This window comes from Carassius gibelio, chromosome B18, assembly GCF_023724105.1.
Source record: "Carassius gibelio isolate Cgi1373 ecotype wild population from Czech Republic chromosome B18, carGib1.2-hapl.c, whole genome shotgun sequence".
NCBI lineage: Eukaryota > Metazoa > Chordata > Actinopteri > Cypriniformes > Cyprinidae > Carassius > Carassius gibelio.
In genome coordinates this window covers 3,181,454-3,206,192 of record NC_068413.1, presented here as the reverse complement: position 1 = coordinate 3,206,192, position 24,739 = coordinate 3,181,454, and the positions used below count along the sequence as shown (strand labels likewise).

The following is a 24,739-nucleotide window of genomic DNA, read 5'->3' as shown; positions in this document are numbered from 1 at the left end:
TCAGCTAAAAATTAATAGATACATAGATAATAATTAAACTGACATGTTTCAATATAGTTTAGATCTGGAAAGCTTGTCTCTTCTCCACTTCACTTATCAGTCTGAAATTCACAAAGCCAAATGAAAGAAAGTAAAAGTACTCACCTGGAGTTAATCATAATAATAGTACTAGTAGTAATAATAATAATAAAACAACAACAACAACAATAATAAAAAATAATTATTAATAATAAATTAATTACATAATAAGTTAATTAAATAAATCAATTGTTTTAAGTTAAAATATTATCATTATAATTATACATATTAAATACATAGATTAATATAATTATAAAGCCTATAATTAAATAAAATAGTACATTTATGCATTTCAAATTATTAATAAGGTTAATTATTAAAATTGTTGTATATTATTTTTACTGTTGCTGTTGTTGTTGTTATTATTATTATTATTATTATTATTGAATTATATTATACACTCCTCAATCATCATTAGGGTGCTGCTCACCTCCTTCTTGTCCTGCAGGCATTCCAGTACGGACAGGTTATTTGTCCAGGTGTGTTTCGGACAGAGCCTGGTCACGTCGTCCCGGCAGGCCTCCTCTTCTGCCAGCTTCCAGCCGGTGGATCTTTTAGACTGAGCACCGGAGGACGCGGCGGCGGCGACGGCGTTATTCCCTGGATTCGGTATCGCGGCTCTGAACTGCTGGTGCATGGCGGCAGCCGGAGGATGGACATTCCCGAAACCTGGAAGAGGTTTAAGAGACCGTACGCTGAGAAGGCAGAGAGACATGAAGAGCAGCAGCAGCTGAACACGTCCACACGACGCCATCTTCAACCACAAACAGCTGAACCGAGCTCCACTCACTCCGCCGCCGAAGACTCACTCCGCGCTGACCGGAAGAACCTACTGCGGCGAAGGCTCTTCTCATGAATATTAATGACGCGGCGTCAGTACGCTACATTGATTGGCTGGACTGCTGTCGTTTGTAAATAAGCCTCGAACACCTGTCCAATAAACGAATCTTACTGTGGGGAAGGCATGGATTATGAATATTAATTAAGTTAAATAAGTGGACACTCCAGGAAGGTTACCAAGCAACGTCTGCAAGACTAAATTAATATTCATTAGCCAGGCCTTCGTCATAGTGCGATCAGTAATTTCGAGATATTCTCAGAAAACGAGACGAGAGAAGATCAGCTCGAGCTCACTTCACTGACTAGACTCCATAAAAAGATTTTACTACTGAAATCATGTGAACCACAACATTCTGTCTGCTGTTTGTGCTGCTATATATAAGGCATATTTTGATCTGCATTATAATCTTTAAGTTTGTTTATTTGTTTAAAATGTCTTTATTTGCTGTTAATATAATATAATAATAATAATTATAAAATAATAATTTAATGCAAATAATGTCTATATTGAACAATATGGTTGTTCCATAATAATATAATATAATAATTCAAGGTGAAATAAATAATATTAATACATATATATAAAAGAGAGAGAGAGAGAGAGAGAGAGAGAGTCAGAGAATGTATAAATTTGGTACAGATATAAACTCGTCTATTTTGTTCTAATCTATTTATTCAGATTTATTATCTTTTTCTATTTCATTTCTGAAAATGCTGGTGTCAGATGACAAACATGAATATTTGAACCTGCATGAACAAGAAATCAATAACAGTTCAAATATGAGTCTTTTCATAACACTTCCTCTGGATTATGGGAGAAAATAAAAGTTTGAATGTCTCTCCTCAGCATAATTTCGAGGATTTTCCCACAGCACATGCAGTTTCCTGTTATTATCAATAATTTCAGCAGCAGCTCATCTATATCTGGCTTCTTTTATTACCTCAGCATATAACACTACATTATTTATGACTCATCTTGGCAAACTTAAATGCTATTTATGCATGTAGTTTGTGATGTACTCTTTATTGTTTTGCATTTACAATATATTGTATGAATGCATGTACAGTACATGTGTAATATTTGCACTGTTTTCGTCTTTCCCTCTCTCTGTACAGAAAAAAATTATATTCAAGCTCTGATTTTATTTGCCAAACATATTTGCATGTGTTCTTGGTTTATTCATTTAAAAATAAACATTATAAGTGGATGATAGAGCTAGATAAACAGTTTCCAAATAATGGTATGAAGTCCCATCCAACATGCATGTGTCTGGATAACAGCATTATCTTAATGCTTGGTCCTTCCTGGTGTTTATTATTGCTGTTTCGCAGAATGACGCTGCATGAAAAGGGTCGCAGGCAGGTCAGCTGCTTCACTAACTGTAAATCAATGACAGAGTCCATATCTATCCACTTCACACACACTAAACAAGCTGACATCAATAAGAGCCAGCACGAGTAAGAAACACAAGACAGCATAATAATAAATCCATGAATCAAGTATATATGCAAAGAGCATTTTTGCATTAGCAAAAAACGTTAATAAATGCACTTCATCACAGATCCTTAACTTTTAAATCATGAGGATAAAAAAAAAAAAATCCCTCAAACCCAAAGAAGAAAACTCCTTTTGGATAAATATTTTTTAATAAGTCATTTGACTCTTGATAGCCGTGGGTTAATATAATGAAAAAATGATAAGAAGCCTTTCAAAAATCAGTACAGAAATTCATCGTACACAAGTTTGTTATAATCTTACTCGTTTTATTCGTTAAGTTAAAAATGTAATATGTGATTTATTTATGAGGTAGTGATGATAGAGTTAGTTCACATTTCATAAAAGAGAGTTCCAGCAATGGTGTATATTAAGCAAAAACATTATTCTGTCAAATGTATTCATATGTTGATGGTACACATACTGTACACTGTTAAACCTTCAAAACATGATTCTCTTCTGAAGGGAAACTGTGAAACTGAAAAAAACTAATTTGTTTGTTTCACAACCATAAAAACAGCAACGTTTCCCTTTTCCCCTTCACAGATCGATTTCCTTGGCACCTTTACAAGCTCTCCTCAAGTCAACAGGTATAAAAGTGCAAAAAACAGCACTTTACAACAATTTCAGTACATAACTATGCTGGTTTTGACCTATTATAAGAATGATATTAGCAGTTCCTCATTAGAACATTGCACTTGAATCCATCCTGAATGATGCTGAAGTTCCTCAGTGTTTCTCTACTGAGAAATTGCTACAGTACTAAGAGTTTTGAGGTTTATCTTGATGTTTTTATTGTTTGTAATGTTCAGAAAGTGCTTTGCAGGAGGCAGTGGCACCCGCAGCCGGTGGGACAGACCTCTTGCGAGCGAAACCAGTCCATCATGTGACTGGTGTGTCCTCCGTGGCCACAGCTCAGGCAGAAGTTAGAAGAGCCACGTACGGCCACGTGACAGATGGCACACTGGAAGGTGAAGCGCTTGCAGACGGCACACTGGGTGCCGCGGGCCTGACTGCGACAGTGGCAGCAGTAAACGCCAAACTCTGCGTACGAGAGCAAACACACGATGCAGGCTCATACATGTGAGTGTTAAACATTAATTCAAGGGTTAAACATTGATCCACATTCCAGAAATGTGAGACAAATTCTCAGCTCCTTAAAGGAGTTCTTATTGTTTATCAGAGACATTGTTTTGATTTGATCAAACACCTGGAGTTTGCTGCAGAACACATGTAAAACATACAGTTTAGATTAGGAATTATAATAACATTTATCTATTATTATTGTTGAAAACTGTTGTGAAGCTTAAGATTTTTGTGCATCGTTAATATCTATAGCATAGTTAACATACGATCACAATTATATTCTAACATTAATAATCCTGTTATTAATGCCATTAATAATATGAATACTATAATAAAGTAATAAATAAAATAAGCAATTAGTAAACAATTGGTATAATAACATTGTAATAATAATAAAGGTATTATGATTTTATTACTATTATTTATAAATTACAAAAACAATAATAATCTGATAAATTGCTATTATTAATTGTATAAATTACATACAAATTATTATTATTATTATTATTTATATTACAGTTGTGCTTCATATTTTTGAGCAAGCCAACATAATTAAAATAACTATTAAATGAAACACCAATTATTATTATTACTGTTATAATTATTAAACTATAAATCATTATTAATATATTAATAAATTAGTATTATAATAATTCTTATTATAATTCATCAATAATTATTCTTATTTTCTAAGTATAATTATTGTTTATAAATAACAATAACTGTCTAATAATTTGTATATTAACTGTATTAATTACAGTCCAAATAACAACAACAACAACGATACTAATAATACATTTATTGTTACTGTTTAGGAAGGATTTTTTTGTCACTTTTTGTTGCTTTTATAGAACTGTTTAGTATTTAAACATCTTTACATTTGATATTCTCTGTAAATAAATTCTAAGGGCTTTAACAGCAACACAAGATGCACATATCTACTTCTACACTCATTATAGGTATGAGATAATGAGATAAACCCATTTTCTGTGGCTGTCTGATGTTGTTTGGAACCCTGTTCTTTAACTCACCGATGCCTTTGTGTGGCTCTGGAGAGCAGGAGACAAATTTGAGCACCTCTGCCCTCTTGTCCTTCATTCCCCAGCGGTGCAGGATCTCACCGTAACACTTCTTGAAGTCGTCAAACTGCCAGCAGTTGAAGGGGTCCAGTATTCTGTGGATCAGAAGGAGCTCTTTAGTTTCGGGATGCAGTGTTAAAGTGATGTGGAGTGGAAGGGTCCCTGGTTGAACGGGACTTTCACCTTTTGTTCATGTCGTGTTGTTCTTTTTCTCGTTCTCGGGGGTCGGTGTTTATCTGGTTTGCATATCGATAGTCATCTGGAGACGATTCTCCCCTGGGGTGAGCTTGTTCAGATTCACGTCCAACTGAAAGAGGAAAGATCCATATACGTATTTACAACAATGACAGTTCTAACAGTTCTATTACTAACAGACTCATAACTAAAACCTTTGTCATGATGCAGAACAATTTTGGTACAAGTTATTTTTTTTAATTAGCTGAAGACACATACAGTATGCAAATAGGATCCGGAATTTGTGGGGTTTTACCTTTGAAAATAGCTTAGGAATTGCATTTTGGGTGAGTAATATGAATGTGAAACAGATTGGGCATTAATATATTCATTAATTATGCAAACAGTATTAATGTTATTGATAGGAAATCAGTAAATATATAGTATTGATAGTTTACACAGAATAATAATAAAATATAATATTAGTAAATTAATCAATCTGTCAGATTATTATTATTATTGTTGTTCAAATATTATTAATAAATATTAATATTATATTAAATGTTTACAATGTTACTATTATTATTATAAAAATAATTGTTATTTCTAATAAATACTATTATATTATTAGTAATTCTAAAAATAATTAAATATTTATTACATGCATATTAATAATAATAATAATAATAATAATATCATTATCACCAACATCTGAAATGTATTAATTGTATTAAATACCACATAACAATAAAAAAAATTATAATCATTTATAAATAATAAAACAATCATTATTATTTTTTATTATAATGAATGGATTCATTGTATTAATTACACACCTAATAAATATGTATTGTTTTTAGTAAATAAATGCAGCCTTGTTGAGCATATAAGAGTCTTCTTTTTAGAAACATTAAAAATCGTAATTATTCCAAACTTTTGATGTTTTGCATATTGACGAACGCTGACCAGAATTTAGTTATATCACAGCAGGCAACTCTAAAAAAAAGTCAAACATACACACAGCTGTGTCATAAAAAAGAAACTGGTGTGACAGAACAACTCATGATGATTCTCTCATAAACACTGAAATGTAATCTATGAATAAGCTCATGATCTCTCACCCACGGTCCACGCAGTGCTTGCAGAGTCTGAAGTACTGGAGCACGACCCGGATCTGACAGAACTGGAAGTGAAACTGGGCTAAAGAGCATCAATACAACAACACAGACACAAGACATAGATACTGTATTAAGCTGAAAGCAGCCTCTTGAATAAAAAACATGAATATTTCTAATATTCCTTCATCATAAAGAAATAAACAACTGCTCCTAATTCAATTGAAATTCAGTTCATTCCCACAGAATCCAAACATTGGTGAGTAAGGTTTACAAACATACGTAGCGGCAGTGGTGTGTCGTGCGAGGTTGCTGATGCCCGTATAGAGTGAAATATTCCTGAGGACTGCCGTGACCCCTGAACACACTACACAACATGGCCAGGCTCTGAACATCACTCATCTGACTGTAGTGTTCAAGCCTGTGGAGGAAAGAGACAAAGTCAAAGATCATGTGAAAATGAGGACACCTTCATAAATTCTAGCTGTACTGTATATATTGCACTTCTGATGGGTTCACCAATTTAAAGCTGCAACTCACAATGTGTCCAGCAGGTGCCGCCCAAATGGGTGTTTGGCCCAGGGAGCTCCAGCATCAGGGTCAGGGTCGGGACGGAGGTCAAGATTTGTGGCTGCCGAGGCGAGCGCCCATACCTAGGGACATAGCATGGAGAAATAATGCCCACACATACACTGCAGGTCAAAACCTTGGAATAATTTAGATTTATTGATGTTTTTGAATGATGCCTCTTATGCTCAAAGGCTGCATATGTTTGATTAAAAACATAGTAAAAAAATGTATACTGTGAAATATTATTACCATTTATAATGAATCTATTTTCAAATGTAATTAATTGATATGCACTGGAATAAATCACATTGTCAAATGTTTCGCGTTGTAGTGTGGACTGTGAAAACAGAGGCTTTTGAAAACGATGATGCAAGTTTAGTCACGTTACACATATTATACATGTGTGTATCATCTGGATTTATCTTTTTTGAGGCTTTATGCATGCACAGAAAGTTAATTTAATGTTTTCTGATGTTTCAGTGTGCATTAAACACTTTTGGAAAATGCTTGAAAACTTTCATTTTAAAACGAAAATGCCGTTTTTAAATGTATCTGAATTAATGTAGACGTAGCCTTTAATTAATAATATCTCAAAATATTACTGATTTTACTATATTTGTGATCAAATAAATGCAGTCTATGTGAGCATGAGACACTTCATTCACAAAAACATAAAAAAATCCTATCAACTCTTGAATGCTAGTACAATATATGTTAAAGCAAAAAACCATGGTTTACAGAGATTTTATAACAGCTAAATGGGGTTTTAGGCATTCTGCGCCACTTAGCTGTTATAAATTCACTGTAAACAACAGCTTTACTGGGCGTATTGCTTTTATAAAACAGTAATTCCATATACGTAGTAAGGTTTCGCAAATAAAGTCTGATGATATAAATAAAAACAGTATTCTTCCACCAAACAATGTAATTCCGCAGAAACAGTTGTGGTTCCAACAAAGTGGTTGCCGAGCAACACACGAAAGTAAACAAAGGTGTTTGTTTGAAGTGTAATTTACAACAGCTTTGAACACGGCTCAACCAATCAGAATCAAGGACCAGAACGATTAGCTTTCTAAAGGTGATTTTATCAAACTACTTTCATGTACCAGCATATATTTTGTGTTTATTCTGTAAAATCTTACTGATATCACACACCTTTGCTAAATCCCTGCGGCCCACTGCTAAGGCCGCCGCCCCATTCTTCTGACACGTGTCCTGTATGTCATTAACATTTAGCCTTAGGTGAAGAAAAACAAAAAGACATTTGAACAAAAGAATGTCACAGTATTGGCATTTGGTGCTGTAAGTTATCACTGTTACTAACAAGACAGATATCTGAATATGACCTGGAATGCATTTCTATCTGAGAAAACACTACATACACGTATGTCTCGCCGAGGGCTTTGTGCACAGGAAGCAGACACGAGATTTCCTGGATGATGACTTTGCCAGCCAGTTTGATGGGTCTGCTGCTGTAGTCTCCTCCCTCTCGCTTGCCTTTCCAGCGCCGGGATTTCTGACAAACAACAGGATCAGTCACTTTCTGATCAAACTAAATAAATCCAATGGTTGTCAGTGTGAGAAAACCCCTTTTGAGAATATAATCATAAATCATTATATATATTCAATTATTATTATTATTATGCATGTAATGTTTTCATTAGAATTACTATAATTATTTATATATTTCATATTTGTTAAATGCACAAAAAAACTGTTAAGCTGTTAAGATCAACATATAGACATTAGAGCTTAATTTGAAATATCATTAGGGTCTAAAATGATTTGCCAAAGGTAAGCAAATCAAGAATATCTACTGACCATAAATATTCAGTAGCACACCCATGAAATTAAAGGGTAAAAAAAAATATATATATATATACATATATATATATATATGAGTGAGGGACACATGCCACCAAAACTCAACAGGAGAAAGACAACCGTGAAAATGAACCGTGAAAATGGTGCTTCTGAACAGGTGGAGTAAGCGGGTGGATGGGTGGGATGTGAAAAGCAAGAATAACAACTCAGAAATGAACAAAAAGTAGAAAAAACATGTTATTTAACCAAGGAGGAACAATACAGTATAGTCAGTTCTTGAAAGTTTAACACATTTTAGAAACAATGTGTGCAACTTTCTGCAGACAGCCAAACATACAGAGCCATTTCAGTTTTTAAGAGCCCTCCCAAAAACAAAACAACAAATAAAAAAAATAAAAAAAATAAAAATAGAATAAAATAAAATAAAATAAAATAAAATACGGATGCCGAATACAAATTTCCTTATACAAGCTTCCTCCAAGGATCAATTTCAGTCCTGTGTGGCGAGTCTTACCCGTTCTTTGTAGTAAAAGGACGATACGGACACTTGGTCTTTTTCTGTGCGTGTTGGGCTCCCGCTGTACAACCTCAGGGTGGTCTGAGACTCCGTTCGCATCTTCATGGGCGTCATCACTCCGCTGTGATACGCAGAGAGAGCTGACAGAGACCTGCACATACACACAGACTTCATCTCATGACACGTGCTAAACTGGTTTCCACTGTATTCAAATAATAATATAATATAACATGACATGTTTCAGGTACAACAAACAAACTGGATTGAATATTCACCTGGGAGTAGGTTCAGTAGGAGGGACCGTACGATGCATAGTTATGGGCCGAGTGAAATAAACCAAGGAACCTAATAGGGAAATTAAGCTGAAATTGATGTCTTTGATTTACATATATTTTAATTGTAAAAAAAAAAAAAGTTCAGCTTCATTAGTCCAGTATTTAGTGTCACATGATCCTCAAGAAATCATTCTAATATGCTGATTTGTTGCTCAATTACTATTATTGGTGCTCAATAATTAATAGTGTTTCTTTTGTGAAAACTGTGATACTTTTTTTTTTTTAAACAACAGCCTTTATCTAAAATAGAAACATTATTGTAACATTATAAATAGCATTATAACATCATTGTAACATTATAAAAATCTTTACTAATCAATTGGAAGCATCATTGCTTAATAAAAGTATTTCTTTAAAGAAAAAAAAATACCCCAAACTGACTGGCTTCCACAAAAATATGAAGCAGAATGATCGTTGGTCAACAATGATCATGATAAGAAATGTTTCTTGAGCAGCAAATCAGCATAATAAAATGATTTCTGAAGGATCATGGGACACTGAAAACCAGAGTAATGCTAAAAATTCAGCTTTGCATCACAATAATAAATTACATTTTGAAATATATTCAAACAGAAACAGTTCTTTTAATCTGCAAAAATATATTACTGTTTTTTTTTATCAAATGCAGCCTTGGTGACCATGTGAGACTAAAAATATGCTAATGTTATAAAAAAGAAAAAAAAAAAGTGTATTATTCCAAACTTTTCATCAGTAGTGTATGCATTTAATCTTTTACACATTTAATTTCATATATGAACAAAATAAATATTTAATGCATAATGGTCTTATCCCAGGCTACCTGTCCCACAGAAGCGCGCCCCTGAGGTGCGTGGGAAGGGGATGTTGGAGTCCTGGTACGAGCCGTAAGTGTTGCTTACTCGAGGGAAAGCAGGAAGTGCAGGAGTCACGGGGTTGGTGAACACGTAAGGGTTCGTACCGTCCTCCTGGACATCCAGTAGTAGATCGTGATTTAAAACCTCATCACGGTGAGCATGGAAACAGTTTGGAAACATGTTTGAATAAAACGAGGAGTACAGAAGTCAATCTCACTCACCATGACTCCATCTGACTCTAAGCAAGACACCAGCTGTCGAACACACGGCTCTAAGCAGTTCTGGTTCCTCTTTACCTTCTGAAGCGACGTATCTGTCAGGATCTACAAAAGAGATGATGCTGCTGTTTAAAGCTTTGACTAAATGTCAAGGATAGCTTGATGGGTTTCGGAGACTCAACCTTCTGTATCTTGGTCTTCATGGAAGACGAGATGTTTGTTGGAGAGACGAACTGGAAAGATGGAGCTGCATTGTTAGGATAGTGGGCAGGGAACTTCACCACGAGACGAACGCGACTGGCTCCGCAGTCGGCCGACACAAAGCAACTGCGGTTCACAGCATCCATCTACAAGAACAACAATGTCACTGTCTTCTATTTATGATTAACTGTTAGAATTGCATGCCATTTATTAGAATTCTGCCACATGTCACTCCACATAACAGACAATTAATCGAATTTTGAGTTGAAAATTTACAGAAATCACAGTGACTGACCTCCACATTGACGTTGCGAATCTGTAAGTTGACTAGAGAAAACTCTTGCTGCAGAGTCTGAGGTAAACCTGGCACGTCATTCTTACCGCCAGACTGAGGGCCATCAAACTGATCTGGGAACAGACAGACAGTCATTTCTATTCAATAAAACTAGGATCTGACTGGAACATCATCATCATCATAAATGGAAAATCAATTATAATTATAAAAAAATATTCAATCCATAATTTGAATCGAAAATAACATTTTCAAAATTACAATTTATTTTATGTACATCTCATATATTGCATTCTATACACTAACCATTCAAGTTTGGGGGCGGTATGATTTTTTAATGTTTTTGGAAGAAGTCGCTTTATGCTCACCAGGATCAAAAATGCAGTAAAACTTGTGTAAAAAATTATGAAATATTATTGCGATTTAAAAAAACTGTTTTCTATTTGAATGTATTTTAAATTATAATTTCTTTGTGTAATGCAACACTGAATTTTAAGAAGTCGCTGCTCCAGTCTTCAGTGTCGCATAATTCTTTAGGAAATCATTTAGAAAAAAAAAATCTTACTAACCTCAAACTTTCGAATGGTTGCGTATAATACGTCTATGTCTATATTATATATTAAAATAGTATAGACAAAAGTAAATTTATTCTAACATGTATAAAGGCACACTTTTATATGTTATACAGTACATAACTCTTGACTCATTTCAAGTCATCATCAAATCCAGATTTCTGTCTATTTGATTCTATTTCTTCTTATCGTTTCTCACCTTGTGCGTTTTGAGCTTTGAATCCAGGGCTGAGTGGAGGTTCAGAGTCTGGGGGCCGCAGCGTTTTCTCCTCCATCAACTCGATGTCATTGGCACAGCACAGCTACAGATCACACGAGCCCATCAGTTTCAAACATAAAGTCAACAGCTGTACTGAAAGGATTGGGTTCCTTAGCATCACCTTCTGAAGTTGAGGATCTACTTTCCATATCCTCAGGGTTTGATCTCTGGACCATGTGACCAGCTGGCAGTCTTTAGAACCTAAAATACAGAATGGACAGTGGAAGACAATGATACTTGTCTGTTCGAAATGAAGCACTCATTCACAGAATTATCACTGCTCCTCTCACCTTCTTTCTGCGGCCTCCACTGAAACTCAAGCACAACATCGTCGTGGCCCACAAACGCATGAACAGGACTGTTCAGTTCCAGCGTGCTCCACAGCAGGATGCTGTTCTCTCGCCGTAGCTGAGGAACCATCACTGTAACCAGGCCATTAGAGAAGGGCTAAACAGAACGAGAGGAAGAGGGTATAGTGAGTACTTTATCATATGCTAATTCATGTTTACTATGATGACAGTGTAAGGGGGGAAAGTACACTTCTGGATAAAAATAAAAAATGTTTTATGTTTTAGCAAGACGCCACTCATGCTCCCCAAAGCTGGATTCATTTGGCCAAAGAAACTGTAAATTTTTTTAAATATTATTACAATTTAAAATAACTGTTAATTATCTGAATATGTTTTAAAATATTATTTATTCCTGTGATTAAACGCTGAATTTTTTGGCATCATTACTGCAGTCTTCAGTGACACACAATTCTTCCGAAATCATTCTAATATGCAGATTTGATGCTCAGTTATTATTGATGCTTAATAATAATTTTTATAATTATGAATGTTAATCTGTGTATAATAACCAGCAAAAAAATTTGCAATGCAAAATGTTTCCTGACCAGCAGATCAGCGTATTTGAATGATATTCAAACAGAAAACAGTTATTTAAAAAATTGCAATAATATTCCACAGTGGTTTTTTTTTTACTGTATTTGAATAAAACAAATGTAGCCTTGATGACCATGAGTGATATATTTCAAAAACATACACAAATACTTATTATTCCAAACTTTTGAATGGTAGTGTAACTGTCACATCACCACTAAACAATACAGCAACATATTACACCTGGAAAAAAAAAAGATTATATCTAAACTGAACATTTAAATATTAGTTCAAACTGTACCGTGTATCTGGCCTTCCACACAGGCACCTGGCATGACAAGATATCAAGGTACTTCCGCGGCTGTCTGTAGTCCCAGAACTTTTGGAGTAAATCATAGACACAGAATCAAGCCTAAGTTAAACTGCAGCAGAATGTGAACCATAAGATCAACGATTGGGATTCTAATCACCCGAACAGAGTTGTCCTGACTGGAAGTAGCCAGGATGTACTCGTTATCAGGGTGCCAGTCCAGACCATGAATCTTTGACAGGTGTGCGGCTACATACTCCACAGCAGCGTTGGGTTTCTGAAGCACAGAAGAGTATCAGACAGATTAACAGACAAACAAAGGTTGATTCATTCATAACTGATACTAATGATGATTTGAGAATCATGATGTAGTAAGTAACAATCACCCTCTTGTCCCAGATTCTGACATCACCATCATGACTTGACGCCAAACAATAAGGATTCTTTCTGTTCCACTTCACCTGAGAGGCTCCAGCTATTACACAGACGATGTTTACAATAAATAAAAGAATGCATGTTGCATAAATAAACTGATTGACGAGTCTTTCCACTCACCCACAGCAGACAGAGCCACGGTTGGCTTTCGAGTGTCCCTGGAAATTATGAAAAAAGAAAAGCGTAAAATATGATGGAAAAGAGCCTTATCATGCACTCTTTGTCCACACTCACCTTGTGTCCCATATGTAGATGTATGTGTCCACAGAACTCGTGACGAGAAATTCTGGTTCAAACCATGACCAGTCCAAATCACTGAAATAGTAAAACAAGGGGAAGCTATTTATTATGATTATTTGTCATATTAGAATAGAATATCTACATTCTCATTTATATAATGCTTTTCACAATACACTGTTCAAAGCAGATTTTTCTGAATCTCATAATTTCAATGTTTACAGTATAATACTTTAATGTCTAATTGTCCCCAATTTAGCAGCTTAGAGCTGAGCGATAGTATATTTTACATTTGGTGAATATATAAAGCCACCAAATTTTTTTTACGAATTTTCCATTTTCTTGTCATTGTTTGGATAAGACAAAATGATCAGATCTCGGCTTGACACCATCTGTGTTACCTTATTACACGTGTGTGGCCTTGTAAAGACGTATGTGGTTCACCGTATCCATCACGCCAAACGTACAGGTCGACACGCTGGTTACTCTGTGGAGATGACAAAATGTATTTTTCCAATACAGAAAATACATAAAATGTGACCCTGGAGCACAAAACCATTCATAAGTCGCACAGGTATATTTGTAGCAGTAGCCAACAAAACAGTGTACATTTTTCATATATAAAAGTATATTAAGTAAATATCACATTCAATGAAGATATTTAGTAAATCTCCTACCACGAATACATCAAAGCTTAATTTTTTATTAATAATATGTATAGCTAAAAACTTCATTCACTTTAAAGGCGATTCCAGATTTGCAAATAGTTGTATCTCGACCAAATATTGTCCTATCCTTACAAACCATACATGGATGGAAAGCTTATTTAGAAAATAAAATGTACCTTTATGGTCCTGGAACACAAATATGAACTAATACTAAACAGATTTAGAAGCATTTTTCATTATTCATTCTTCTTAAGAAGTATAGTCAACTAATAGTGCTGTCAAACGATTAATCGTGATTAATCGAATCCAAAATAAAACAATTTGTTTACATAATTTATGTGTGTGTACTGTGTATATTTATAATGCATATATAAATATACAAACATATAGCATATATTTTGAAAATATTTATACATTAATATTAATTTAAATTATATCATATATAGATATATGATATAAACTACATATTTTATCTTAAATATATATATGCATGTGTGTGTATTTAATATACATAATAAATATACACAGCACACACAGATATATTATGTAAACAAAAACATTTATTTTAGATGCGATTAATTGTTTGACAGCACTATCAACTAATATTATGTATGCATATGAAACAATAAATATGACAGTGTCATGAATCAGCAGAGGACAATATATATATTCTTAACATACAGATGCTGCAAATAAATTGGCCTCGGTTTTGTGCGGATTCCACAGGACTGTCCCGACATCCCATTTGCTCTGGCGGCTGATTTTGCGTGGAGCCTCGGACGGCGTCTCCAAATTTACAACATATAAGAATCGTCTCCTGTTCAAAGAGTAAAAAGACTGTGGTGTAATGATGCATGCAAAAAGCATTTGCAAAATGAAAAACAGATAAGAAACAGGATGTAGATGCAACATATAGAGCTAAGATACAGATGGAGTGTAAGGGTGTGTTTATCATTCCACATGAGGATGTGACATTAGCCGAGGCTGTACAAACCCAGAGAGAACCGCGTGCTGGCCGAGACAGTCCACTGACATTGCAGTAGCCTGAAACCAATAAAGTCTTTCATTACACAACACAAAAAGACACAAAAAAATATACAAATGTATTGTATTCCATTGCATTGTTATTGTCTAGTGTAAACATAAAACAGAGATATACTATAAAATCTGTTATATATTGTAAAAAATAAATTACACTTGATTTCATAGTTTATATCCAATTCAATGGTATACAGACATTTCAAGTTAACTTTCGTGTCCATATAATTTCTGAAGCTAATGTATGATGATATATCTCCATTAAACCGCAATTATTAAAAATATCCCAGGTATTTGATTTATTTTTAACAACATGTTCATTGAAATACTAAAAATAACTGAAAATACCATGTTCGCCATGGTAGGTTTGTAAGGTAACACCTTAATAAACAAAGAATGTCATTCAATTCAAAGTTTAATAGACGTCGCTCAGTACTGACATGACAGCTGTGCACGTTTATTGCTCTAGTGCTCGTGAAAACTACTTCTCTAACGCATGTAAAGCATGCATGCAGGTGTAGTGACTGTGTACCTGTGCATCTCGAAACTCCACCACCACATTCTCACTGCTCCAGCGGGCCGCCATCTGTACCTGCCAGAACGTCAACAAATGACGTGATACTAACGGGACGGGACGAGAGTGTCATCTCGCGAGATCTCGCCGCGAGATTACTATATATATATATATATATATATATATATATATATATATATATATATATATATATATATATATATATATATATATATATATATATATATATATATATATATATATATATATATTGTTGATGAAATTCGGAATAAAGCAACAAAATGGAGTTTGTCTTTTTTTGCCATACAAGCTCAGTTTCAAAGAACCTTTTCCAGAGCATGTAAGATTTGGTAATAATAACTTTTAACTACTAGTAATGTGTCTTATGTTAAATGTCTTTATTTGAATGCTGAAAGTGTGTTATGGCTGATTATTTTCGAATATTTCTTTCATTTACTTTGAATCACAGTTACAGAATTTGCTAAAATGACAGGAGACTATCACCGTCTTTCAGCCACAGACATCGAGGTCTGACTTATCAACTGGAAACAGAGAATGTAGGAACTGAGCATTTGAAGAAAGAACCTGAGAAAAAAGGTACTGATGATTTGATTAATTCAGATCATAATCCACTTTCATTCATATCTGTTTTTCAACATTGTTATTAATCTGTTTGCATTTCAGGTCCACATATGCAGTGCACAGAGACATCCAGAGCCTCCTGTTGGCATTGCAGGTTTTCATTTTCCATCAAAAGTAAGCCATCACTTGCAAGTATTGTATTTGAGTAATCTTATTGTAAATAAATATACCCATGGCTTTTTCCAGTTTGTTGCAGGTGTTTTGTAGAATAAAAGCAAATATACATAGACAACATTAATAAGGGCACTTATTAATTTCTTCTTCTTTTCTCTCCTTCACAATTCAGCAGCTTTCAGTTTTGAAGGAGTCCTCTGCCCAGCATTGAGAATGAGCTTCTTGAACTGCTTGTGTGGAATCCAACAACATAAAAAAACACTGCTTTAGTCACTTGAGAAAAATCATACTTTCCTTCTGCATAGACTGCAGATGCCATTACAGTCACAGACAAACTAGTCTTGACCTGTCCGCTGACAGTCAGCTGGCTGAATGTGAAGACCATGATGACCAAGAAGAAGAAAGCAGCAATGAGGAAGAGGATGGAGATAATGGACGATGTTGGATTACTCCCAGCAACATAAAGCAAGTCCAGATGGATGCTGGTAACTGGGACCGACAGCAGATGTCAGAGTGGGCTGCGTGACCACTGACTTCGTCATGCAGGTACTTGTGGTCATTGATTAGACATATTGAAAACAATCTATTAAAACATGTTTTTCACAGATTTGATAATATTACATTGTCTCAATTGTGAACCTTGTTTACATTAGCAGAGAAAAGCTAAGAAAGATGTTAGATTATGAAAATGATCAATTATTGTTCATTAAAACAATGTGCATGGAATTAAGGAATAGTTCTCCCAAACATGAAAATTTGCTGAAAATGTACTCGCCCTCAGGTCATCCAAGTTGTAGATGAAGCAGTTGCTTTATCAGATTGGATTTGGAGAATTGCATGCTCAGCACTGGATCCTCTGCAGTGAATGGGTGCCGTCAGTATGAGAGTCCAAACAGCTGATAATAACCCACACCACTCCAATCCATCAGTTAATGTCTTTTGAAGCAAAAAGCTGAGTCTTTATGAGAAACAAACCTATCATTAAGATGTTTTTTACTTCAAATCAGTGCTTCCATCTAGAATACGAGTCCTCTATAATATTGAATCAGAAGAGATATATGCAATGCTCAAGCAGTGTTTGCAAGGAAAAAACGGTTCAAAACAAATATGTCCGAAGTTTTTCTTTTTTTTTTGTGAGAGGACAACAGGACTTTTTCACTCAAGGAAGTGTTATGGATTATGAACTCATGGATTTGTTTCTTACAAACACAGTTTTTCACTTCACATGATGTTAACTGATGTACTGGAGGCATATGGATTGCTTGTGGATTATCGTGATGTTTGTATCAGCTGTTTGGACTCATTCTGATGGCACCCATTCACTGCACAGGATCCATTTGTGAGCCAGTAACATAAAGCAAAAAGATTCCTTTAATTTTGCACATTAAGCAAATATGGTCAGTTATGTCCATTATGTCGTAACAAACAGCTAATGTCTCTGTTTTCCTGACAGAATGTTCTGATTCAGATTGGACTGCATGTGCTGTCTGTTAATGGCATGCTTAATAAATACACCAGGAGTTACATCCTGCGCTGTCACACTTGCTTCAAGTGAGTGATGGTTGTGAATGATGTTTTGGAGCAGGAATAATTACACATTTATAATAATAAGTTATGTGTGTTACATGGACACTGTCATTTCCATATTTGTAGGACAACAATCATGAACAAATCTTTCTGTTCACTTTGTGGGAACAACACCTTGAAGGTCGCAGTCAGCTTTAATGAGGACAGCACCATACAGATGCATTTTTCCAAGAATCCCAAAGTGTTGAATCCAAAGGGGAAGAGAATGAGTAATGCTTGGGATGCTGTTACCATATATTTAAAGTTATTTATGAGCTAAATGCATTAGAAATTTCGCTCCATTTATGTATTTGGAGGGTATATAAACCAATGAAATTGATCATGTGCTTATGGTTTGTCTCTTCTCTCATCCTCTGCAGTACTCTTTGCCACAAGGAGGAAAACATGCCAACAACCCACACTTGGTGGACGATCAGCGTTTCCCCCAGCAGAGATTTTCTAAAAAGGCTTGTGATAGTGATACCTGCAGAATCTGGACTGGAAGCCTGAAACATTAAATTCTTGATGGAATTAAAATGCTTATGGTTAAGTTTAACTCTATATTACAATTTTTTTTCCATAATCTACCCTTGTAGCAGTTGAAATTGTTATGTGAAAATCTTTATATATATATATATATATATATATATATAAAAAAAGACAAATTTGCAAAGATTATCGGCAATTCCATGCAGACTGCTAAAGGTTTTATGGGGGAAAAAATAGAACACATTTGACTCGATATAAACTTGAGTATCAAAATATCAGAGACAAGCAGCCTAATATTTTTATCCATTTTTTAATACCCCCCCCCCCCACCCAAAAAAATAAAAACACCCTGGAAAATATGAACAAACATAAAACACACAACAGAAGTAAAGTACAATACATAGTCAGTTACACTTACAAGAACAAACAGATGTCACAAAGGATAGTTCACCCAAAAATAAAAATGATCCTCAAAAATAATTTTTCTTCATACAGTTTATCCTGTAGCCATTATCTTAAAAGTGCATCTTTCTTTTTTAATAAAATCAACAGAAGTGGCATTTATTATCTAATGCAATGACATTCAGATAGTTTAAGTTTGACTTAAGTGTCCAAATAACTTTTAGGAACTCTGTAAGTCATAGAAAACATGTGATTCAACGAACATATATAGTTTTTCACAATATTTAAATATATTAAATCATATTAACTACATCATATATTACCGTCACCAAATAAAGCCTCAAATAAAAATGCAAACCAAGCATTAGTAGAAGTAGGTCCAGATGGTTATTTTTTAGGACCCCTAAAAAAAAACAAAAAAAAAAAACACTGCATTTAGTGTTTTTTATTTTATTTTGACGACAACATCTCCTCAACATTAATATCTGTTGTGGACAAATCATCTGGTCCTGTCAGGTCCTGTACGTCAAAGGTCATTTCAGGCTCCAGGATCGGGTTGTTCTGCTCGGTACTCACTGTTTCAGCAGAAATGTTCTCTTCTTGAGAAAGACGAGCATCAGATGCTGACACAGGCTCTTGTTGTTCAGATAAAACAGGTTTTTCTTCTTGAGGTGTTAAGGGTTTGAGTGCAGTCGAGGGATCAGATTCAGCTGTGGTCAGGCTGCTCAGATCAGTGCAGAGATCCAGGACAGAGGTCAGGGGCTCCTTCTGGGGCAGAACAAACTCCAGCGGCTCCAGAACCGCGTTCACATTGATGCAGCCAAGACTGCCATACTTATAAACCTGGGTTGGTGGAACGCCTGCAATACAAATACAAGATAAACTTCAGTCAACATCAAATGGTGTTTGCAACGTGTGACAAAAATGCCCTTTTTTTTTCCTGAGGATATTTACCCAGTATGAGAGCAAGCTGGGCTGGAGGAAAGAGAACTTGTAAACATCGGTTCAAGAAAGGCACCATGTCTTCAGCAAATGCACTGCAGAACTGAACGAATAACTCTCGTTCACGACTACTGAAGGCAGATTCCTCGGCTCGATGGAAAACCAGGATCAGCTTGGTCACCTATTGTTGTGTCAAAACAGGAGAATAATTGTTCAAGGAAACGAAGTAAATATGTCAGTCTACATCATTTCAATGTCTATTTTAAGTCAGTTAATCTTTTTTTGTTTTAAAGAAATGATTAGAAATCACACCAAGTATGGCAACTATAAAAGTAAAAAAAAAAAACCTTTCTAATTCTGCGAGAACGTGGAAGTCCACATCACAGATATAACAATAACCACAAAGAAGAACGATACTTGAATGCAATATTGGAACAATAAGTCGCAATTCCTTTCAGTATTTTTTTCCAAGATAAAAAAATAATAAAATAAACACTGACAGCCAATCAGAATCTATCCTGCTTTACAGAACTTGAGCATTTAAAGTGACAGATTACAAAATTACAGAACATGTTTATAATAAACATAACGACGGTAATATAGTTATTGTTAATTTTATAGTTAATTTTATAGTTAGCGTACTTTGTGTGAATAGGCCTTTATTTATCAAGGATTCATTAAATGGGTCAAAAGTAACAGAAGTAAATTTCAAACAAATGCCACTCTTTCAAACGTTCTATTCATCAAAGAAACAAGAACAAAAACTTCAACATTTATAATAAAATAAAAAAATAACCATCATGAATGATCATGTGACACTGAAGAAGACTGAAGTAATGATGGTAAAAATTCAGCTTTGAATCAAATAAATAAATTGAATTTTTCAAAAAATATACAAACAGAAAACAGCTATTTAAAATATGTTTTTACTGCATTTTTGATAAAATAGATGCAGCCTCGATGACCATAAAAATCTTCTCTAAAAAACAAACAAACTTACCTGTAGTATATATTTCTAACATATTATTCATGTAAATAATTACCTTAATAAGGGCTTCCTCAACACATCTGCTAACTTCCTGTGCCAGTCCAATCGGGCAGCACAGTCGTAAGTCATTGAAGCCTGTCAGGACGTTATTGAGGAAGCAGGCTAGAGGCGGGAAATCCAGCAGGGCCATGGGGGGCTGCAGTGTGCCCGGCTGGGTGCTCGGGACCGCCGGCGGAATGGTGTTTCCAAGTATGGACGGCAGAGAAATTAGTGTGTACAAGTTCATTTCCTCTTGGAACTTGTCCAGCGCTTCCTGAATAGCCTTCCGGAACGTCTCCATGGCAACTTGCTGAAATATGGGAGCCAGTTGGCCACGGAAATCCGCCCCGACTCTGCTAAAGGAAAGCCCAAAGTACATGCACTGGCCGAGCAGAGAGTCCAAACGGCTTCCCACCCCACGCTGAAGGTCCCGATCGAGGGTCTCCAAGAACTGCGACACCTGCAGCACCACCCATCCGTGAAAGATGGCGCTCTCATTCAACGCCTGACCGCCGGGTGGCAGCAACGGATCCTCGTCGGAAAATATAGCACGATACTGGGTGATGATGTCGAAGAGATGCACACGGCAGGTTTCGATGGTTTTGGTAATGTGGAAGTACGGGTCTTCATCCGGGATGGCGGCGAGAATGGATCGCAGCCAACTTCCGCGGGCTTGCAGGAACTTGACACGCAGCTCGGCTTCGGTGAAAACATCCATTCTGCGCAAGTATCCGATCACACGCAGGCAAACCGGCAGCTGTGTGTTACTACGCAGTTGTTGAAGTAGTTGGTTCAGCATGAGCTGAGCAGAGAGTCGAACCTCGTGCACAATTCCCTAAAAGAACACAAACAGCAATATAATTTAGTAGAAATATTTGCTCTTTTTCAGTCATTTTTATTTCCCATTTTATATTCTTAGCTCTTACAACAAATATCCCATATTTTCTGGAATTCAAGTTGTTACATTATCATCAGAAACAAGCTTCGATTTGTTCCATTACATGAACATTTAATTAATGACTACATTTATTTTAAAATAAATTTAATTACTTGTTTTATCTAGCCATTTATTCCTTTATTTATTTTCCCACTGGTACATTTATTTATGTATTTAATTACTTATGTTTTAGAATTATTTATTCACCCTCAAGTTGTTCCAAATCTGTATGCATTTCTTTCTACTGTTGAACATAAGTCAATTAATGCTTTTTTGTCAACTTTGGAAGTAGATGGCTACCATCAATTGTTTGGTTACCAACATTCTTCAAAATATCTTATTTTGTGTTAAAAAAAAAACAAAAAAAAACAAACGAGGGTGAGTAAATTACGAAACATTTTATTTTGGGGTAAACGTTCTCTTTAAATTGAAAATATTTGTTGTGAAAGAACCTAAAATATACGTTTATAATGTTTGTTAACATTTCAGATACCATCATTTTACATTATTAAGCCTAGAATTAAAATGTGACACCAATATGACTTAACTATTTGTGTGAATGATTTTCCTGAAACTAAGGTAATAGTAAAAAACAATAAATAATCTTGGATTACTGGTGCAGAACAGGGTATCATATGTACCTGAATGACAGGAAGTGATGCATGTTTTTTCTCCAGTCTCTTCACATAAGCGGCGAGCTCTAGCGCCTCCTCGTAGTATCCGTTACGCACACATGTGTCCATCAGCTGAGGGATCTCCAGAATCTCCAAGATCTCAGTGTGTCGATTCAGTGTCAGGCTGTTCATACGCCTGCTGACGCTGATCTCCTCTGCCTCCTTTATAAAACCTCTGCAATGAAATGACAAAACAGAAACCAGTTACTTCAAGTATACTTCAACACTCTGATGTGTTTTTTTATGTAATTCAGTCCCAATAACTTTCATAAATAAGTAATTCATAAACATTATATAATGCTTAACACGAATGTATAATGACATTTTTGTTATTTTTTTAATAAATGAAGACTTATCAAGCAAGGATGCATTAAATTGATAAAATGTGACATTTATATTAATATATTGTAACTAAAGATTACTGCTTTAAATTAGCGCTGTGCTTGTTTTGAACTTTCTATTTAAGAAAGAATCCTGAAAAAAAAGTATCACGCATTTAAGTTTTCACAGAAATATTGAGCAGCACAACCGTTTTCAACATTGATCATTATGTGAAATGTTTCCTGAGCAGCAAATCAGAATATTAGAAAGATTTCTGAAGGATCAAAATTTAGTTTTGCATAAAATTACATTTTAAAGTATACTTCAACAGAAAATGGTTACTTTAAATGGTATTTAATATTACATAATTTTTCTGTAATATTGATCAGATAAATGCGGTTTCGTTTAGCACTGGAGAAGCATTCAAACACTTGAAAAGCATTCATATGAAAAAAAGATCAAATATGGATACATTTTCTGACTATTTTTAAATTTAATATATATTTTTTTACTTTTATAAAGTTCTACTTAATAAATATATTTATTATATAAAAAGTAAATAAAAACTTTTTTTTTTTACTATTGTTGTGGTAACCATGCAAAAATTAACCATGCAAAACTTAATGTTGTCCATTCACACAATCAAAAAATTAAAATAAATAAATTTGTGCTTTCAAACGATTAATCCAAAATAATTTTTTGTTTACATAATGTGTACTGTGCATATTTATTATGGATATATAGACACACATATACATTATATATTTAAAAAAGATTTGCATGTATTTTTATAATTATATAATTTATATTACATATATATTTTTTATATGCACAGTTAACACATACACATAACATAAACAAAAACCTTTATTTTGGATGCGATTAATCATTTGACAGCAATAAAATTAATACAATTAAATTAAATCAAACATAAATACACCATCAAATCAAACACATGACCTGTAAAACTAATCTGTCAATCATCTGTCTTAATTTCCTCCATTATTTCCTGGATTAAGTAATACTAGTTCTTAAAAGCAAATGTATTTTATTTAAATACTAGTAACTATTGGAATAAATAATAGCATTTCATAAATAAGAACTAGTATCTAATCTAATGAATAAGTACTAGTACTTAATAAAAGGTAGTGGTACCTAAGAACTAGCACTAGTATCTAGTGAATAAGTACTAGTACGAAATGAAACGATAATAGCACCTAAAAATAAGTACTAGTAAAATGAAAACAGATACTAGTATGGTTTATGGATTAAATGTAAATGCGGCTTGCCATAAATTAACACATAACTCGTAAAACGAATCTGTCAATCATCTAACTTTATTTCCTCCATTATTCCCTGTATTAAGTATGTAGTACTAGTTCTAATTTTTCTCAAAAGAAAATTATATTTAAACACAGGTTACTATTGGAATAAGTGCTAGCATCCGTTAAAAAATAACTAGTATCTAATCTAATGAATAAGTACTAGTACTCAATTACTTAATAAAAGATAGTTGTATCTAAGAACTAGCACTAGTATCTAGTGGATAAGTACTAGTAGCATAAAAACAGATACTAGTATGGCTTATGGATTAAATGTAAATACGGCTTGCCATAAATAAACACATAACCTGTAACACTAATCTGGCAATCGTCTTTCTTTATTTCCTCCATTATTTCCTCACAGTGCAAGTGAAGCACAGACCTGCATCTCTCAGTGAAGCTGGGGAGCTTCTGCACTAGTTTGGAGAGACAGTTCTCCACCGTGCTGAAGTCTGTGTAAATGTGCTGCGTGCAGTCCGCGGTCCTGATGAACGTCTTGTAGTTGGTGAAGGCCAGTTCTCGCGTCTGCTCCAGGATCTGCGCCCGCTCCTCCGCCAGACGCTCGGGCTCCCGGTTCAACTCATCCACACCGCACGAGCTCAGCTGCGACAAATACGCTGCGAAGTCCGGCTTCTCTCTCCAGTTCTCAGGAAAGCTGTCTTTAAAGATCGAGGCGAGGATACTCTCATCTTCCACGTCAACGGCAGCCAT

At 34.8% G+C, this 24,739-nt stretch overlaps 3 protein-coding genes and 1 pseudogene across 3 annotated transcripts in view; 1 reads left to right on the top strand and 3 right to left on the bottom strand.

Annotated features, from left to right (window-relative positions):
* Positions 1-919, bottom strand: part of LOC127977702 (Golgi apparatus protein 1) — a 38,207-nt gene extending 37,288 nt beyond the window's left edge. Inside the window, exon 1 of the mRNA XM_052582712.1 lies at positions 509-919. Coding sequence (XP_052438672.1) covers positions 509-832 — 324 coding nt within the window. The 5' untranslated portion in view covers positions 833-919. The remainder of the gene's footprint in view (positions 1-508) is intronic.
* Positions 920-2,661: 1,742 nt separating this feature from the next.
* On the bottom strand, positions 2,662-15,708 carry LOC127977915 (GATOR complex protein WDR59). Its single transcript, XM_052583142.1, has 26 exons — positions 15,590-15,708; positions 15,014-15,063; positions 14,701-14,836; positions 13,753-13,838; positions 13,349-13,429; positions 13,235-13,272; positions 13,066-13,154; positions 12,840-12,956; positions 12,671-12,748; positions 11,779-11,935; positions 11,610-11,689; positions 11,429-11,531; positions 10,661-10,773; positions 10,347-10,511; positions 10,168-10,269; positions 9,913-10,057; positions 9,054-9,123; positions 8,776-8,929; positions 7,820-7,953; positions 7,593-7,674; positions 6,408-6,520; positions 6,150-6,288; positions 5,874-5,952; positions 4,762-4,885; positions 4,531-4,673; positions 2,662-3,457 (listed from the first exon to the last, which is right to left on the bottom strand). Exons 1-26 carry the CDS (start codon positions 15,641-15,643, stop codon positions 3,222-3,224), a joined length of 2,868 nt encoding a protein of 955 aa, XP_052439102.1. The 5' UTR covers positions 15,644-15,708; the 3' UTR covers positions 2,662-3,221.
* A 136-nt stretch (positions 15,709-15,844) lies between these two features.
* On the top strand, positions 15,845-18,440 carry LOC127977075 (RNA-binding protein NOB1-like; annotated as a pseudogene).
* Positions 18,441-19,239: 799 nt separating this feature from the next.
* cog8 (component of oligomeric golgi complex 8) lies at positions 19,240-24,739 on the bottom strand. The gene is made up of 5 exons (XM_052582107.1): positions 24,411-24,739; positions 22,353-22,560; positions 20,791-21,609; positions 19,760-19,928; positions 19,240-19,665 (listed from the first exon to the last, which is right to left on the bottom strand). Exons 1-5 carry the CDS (start codon positions 24,737-24,739, stop codon positions 19,256-19,258), a joined length of 1,935 nt encoding a protein of 644 aa, XP_052438067.1. The 3' UTR covers positions 19,240-19,255.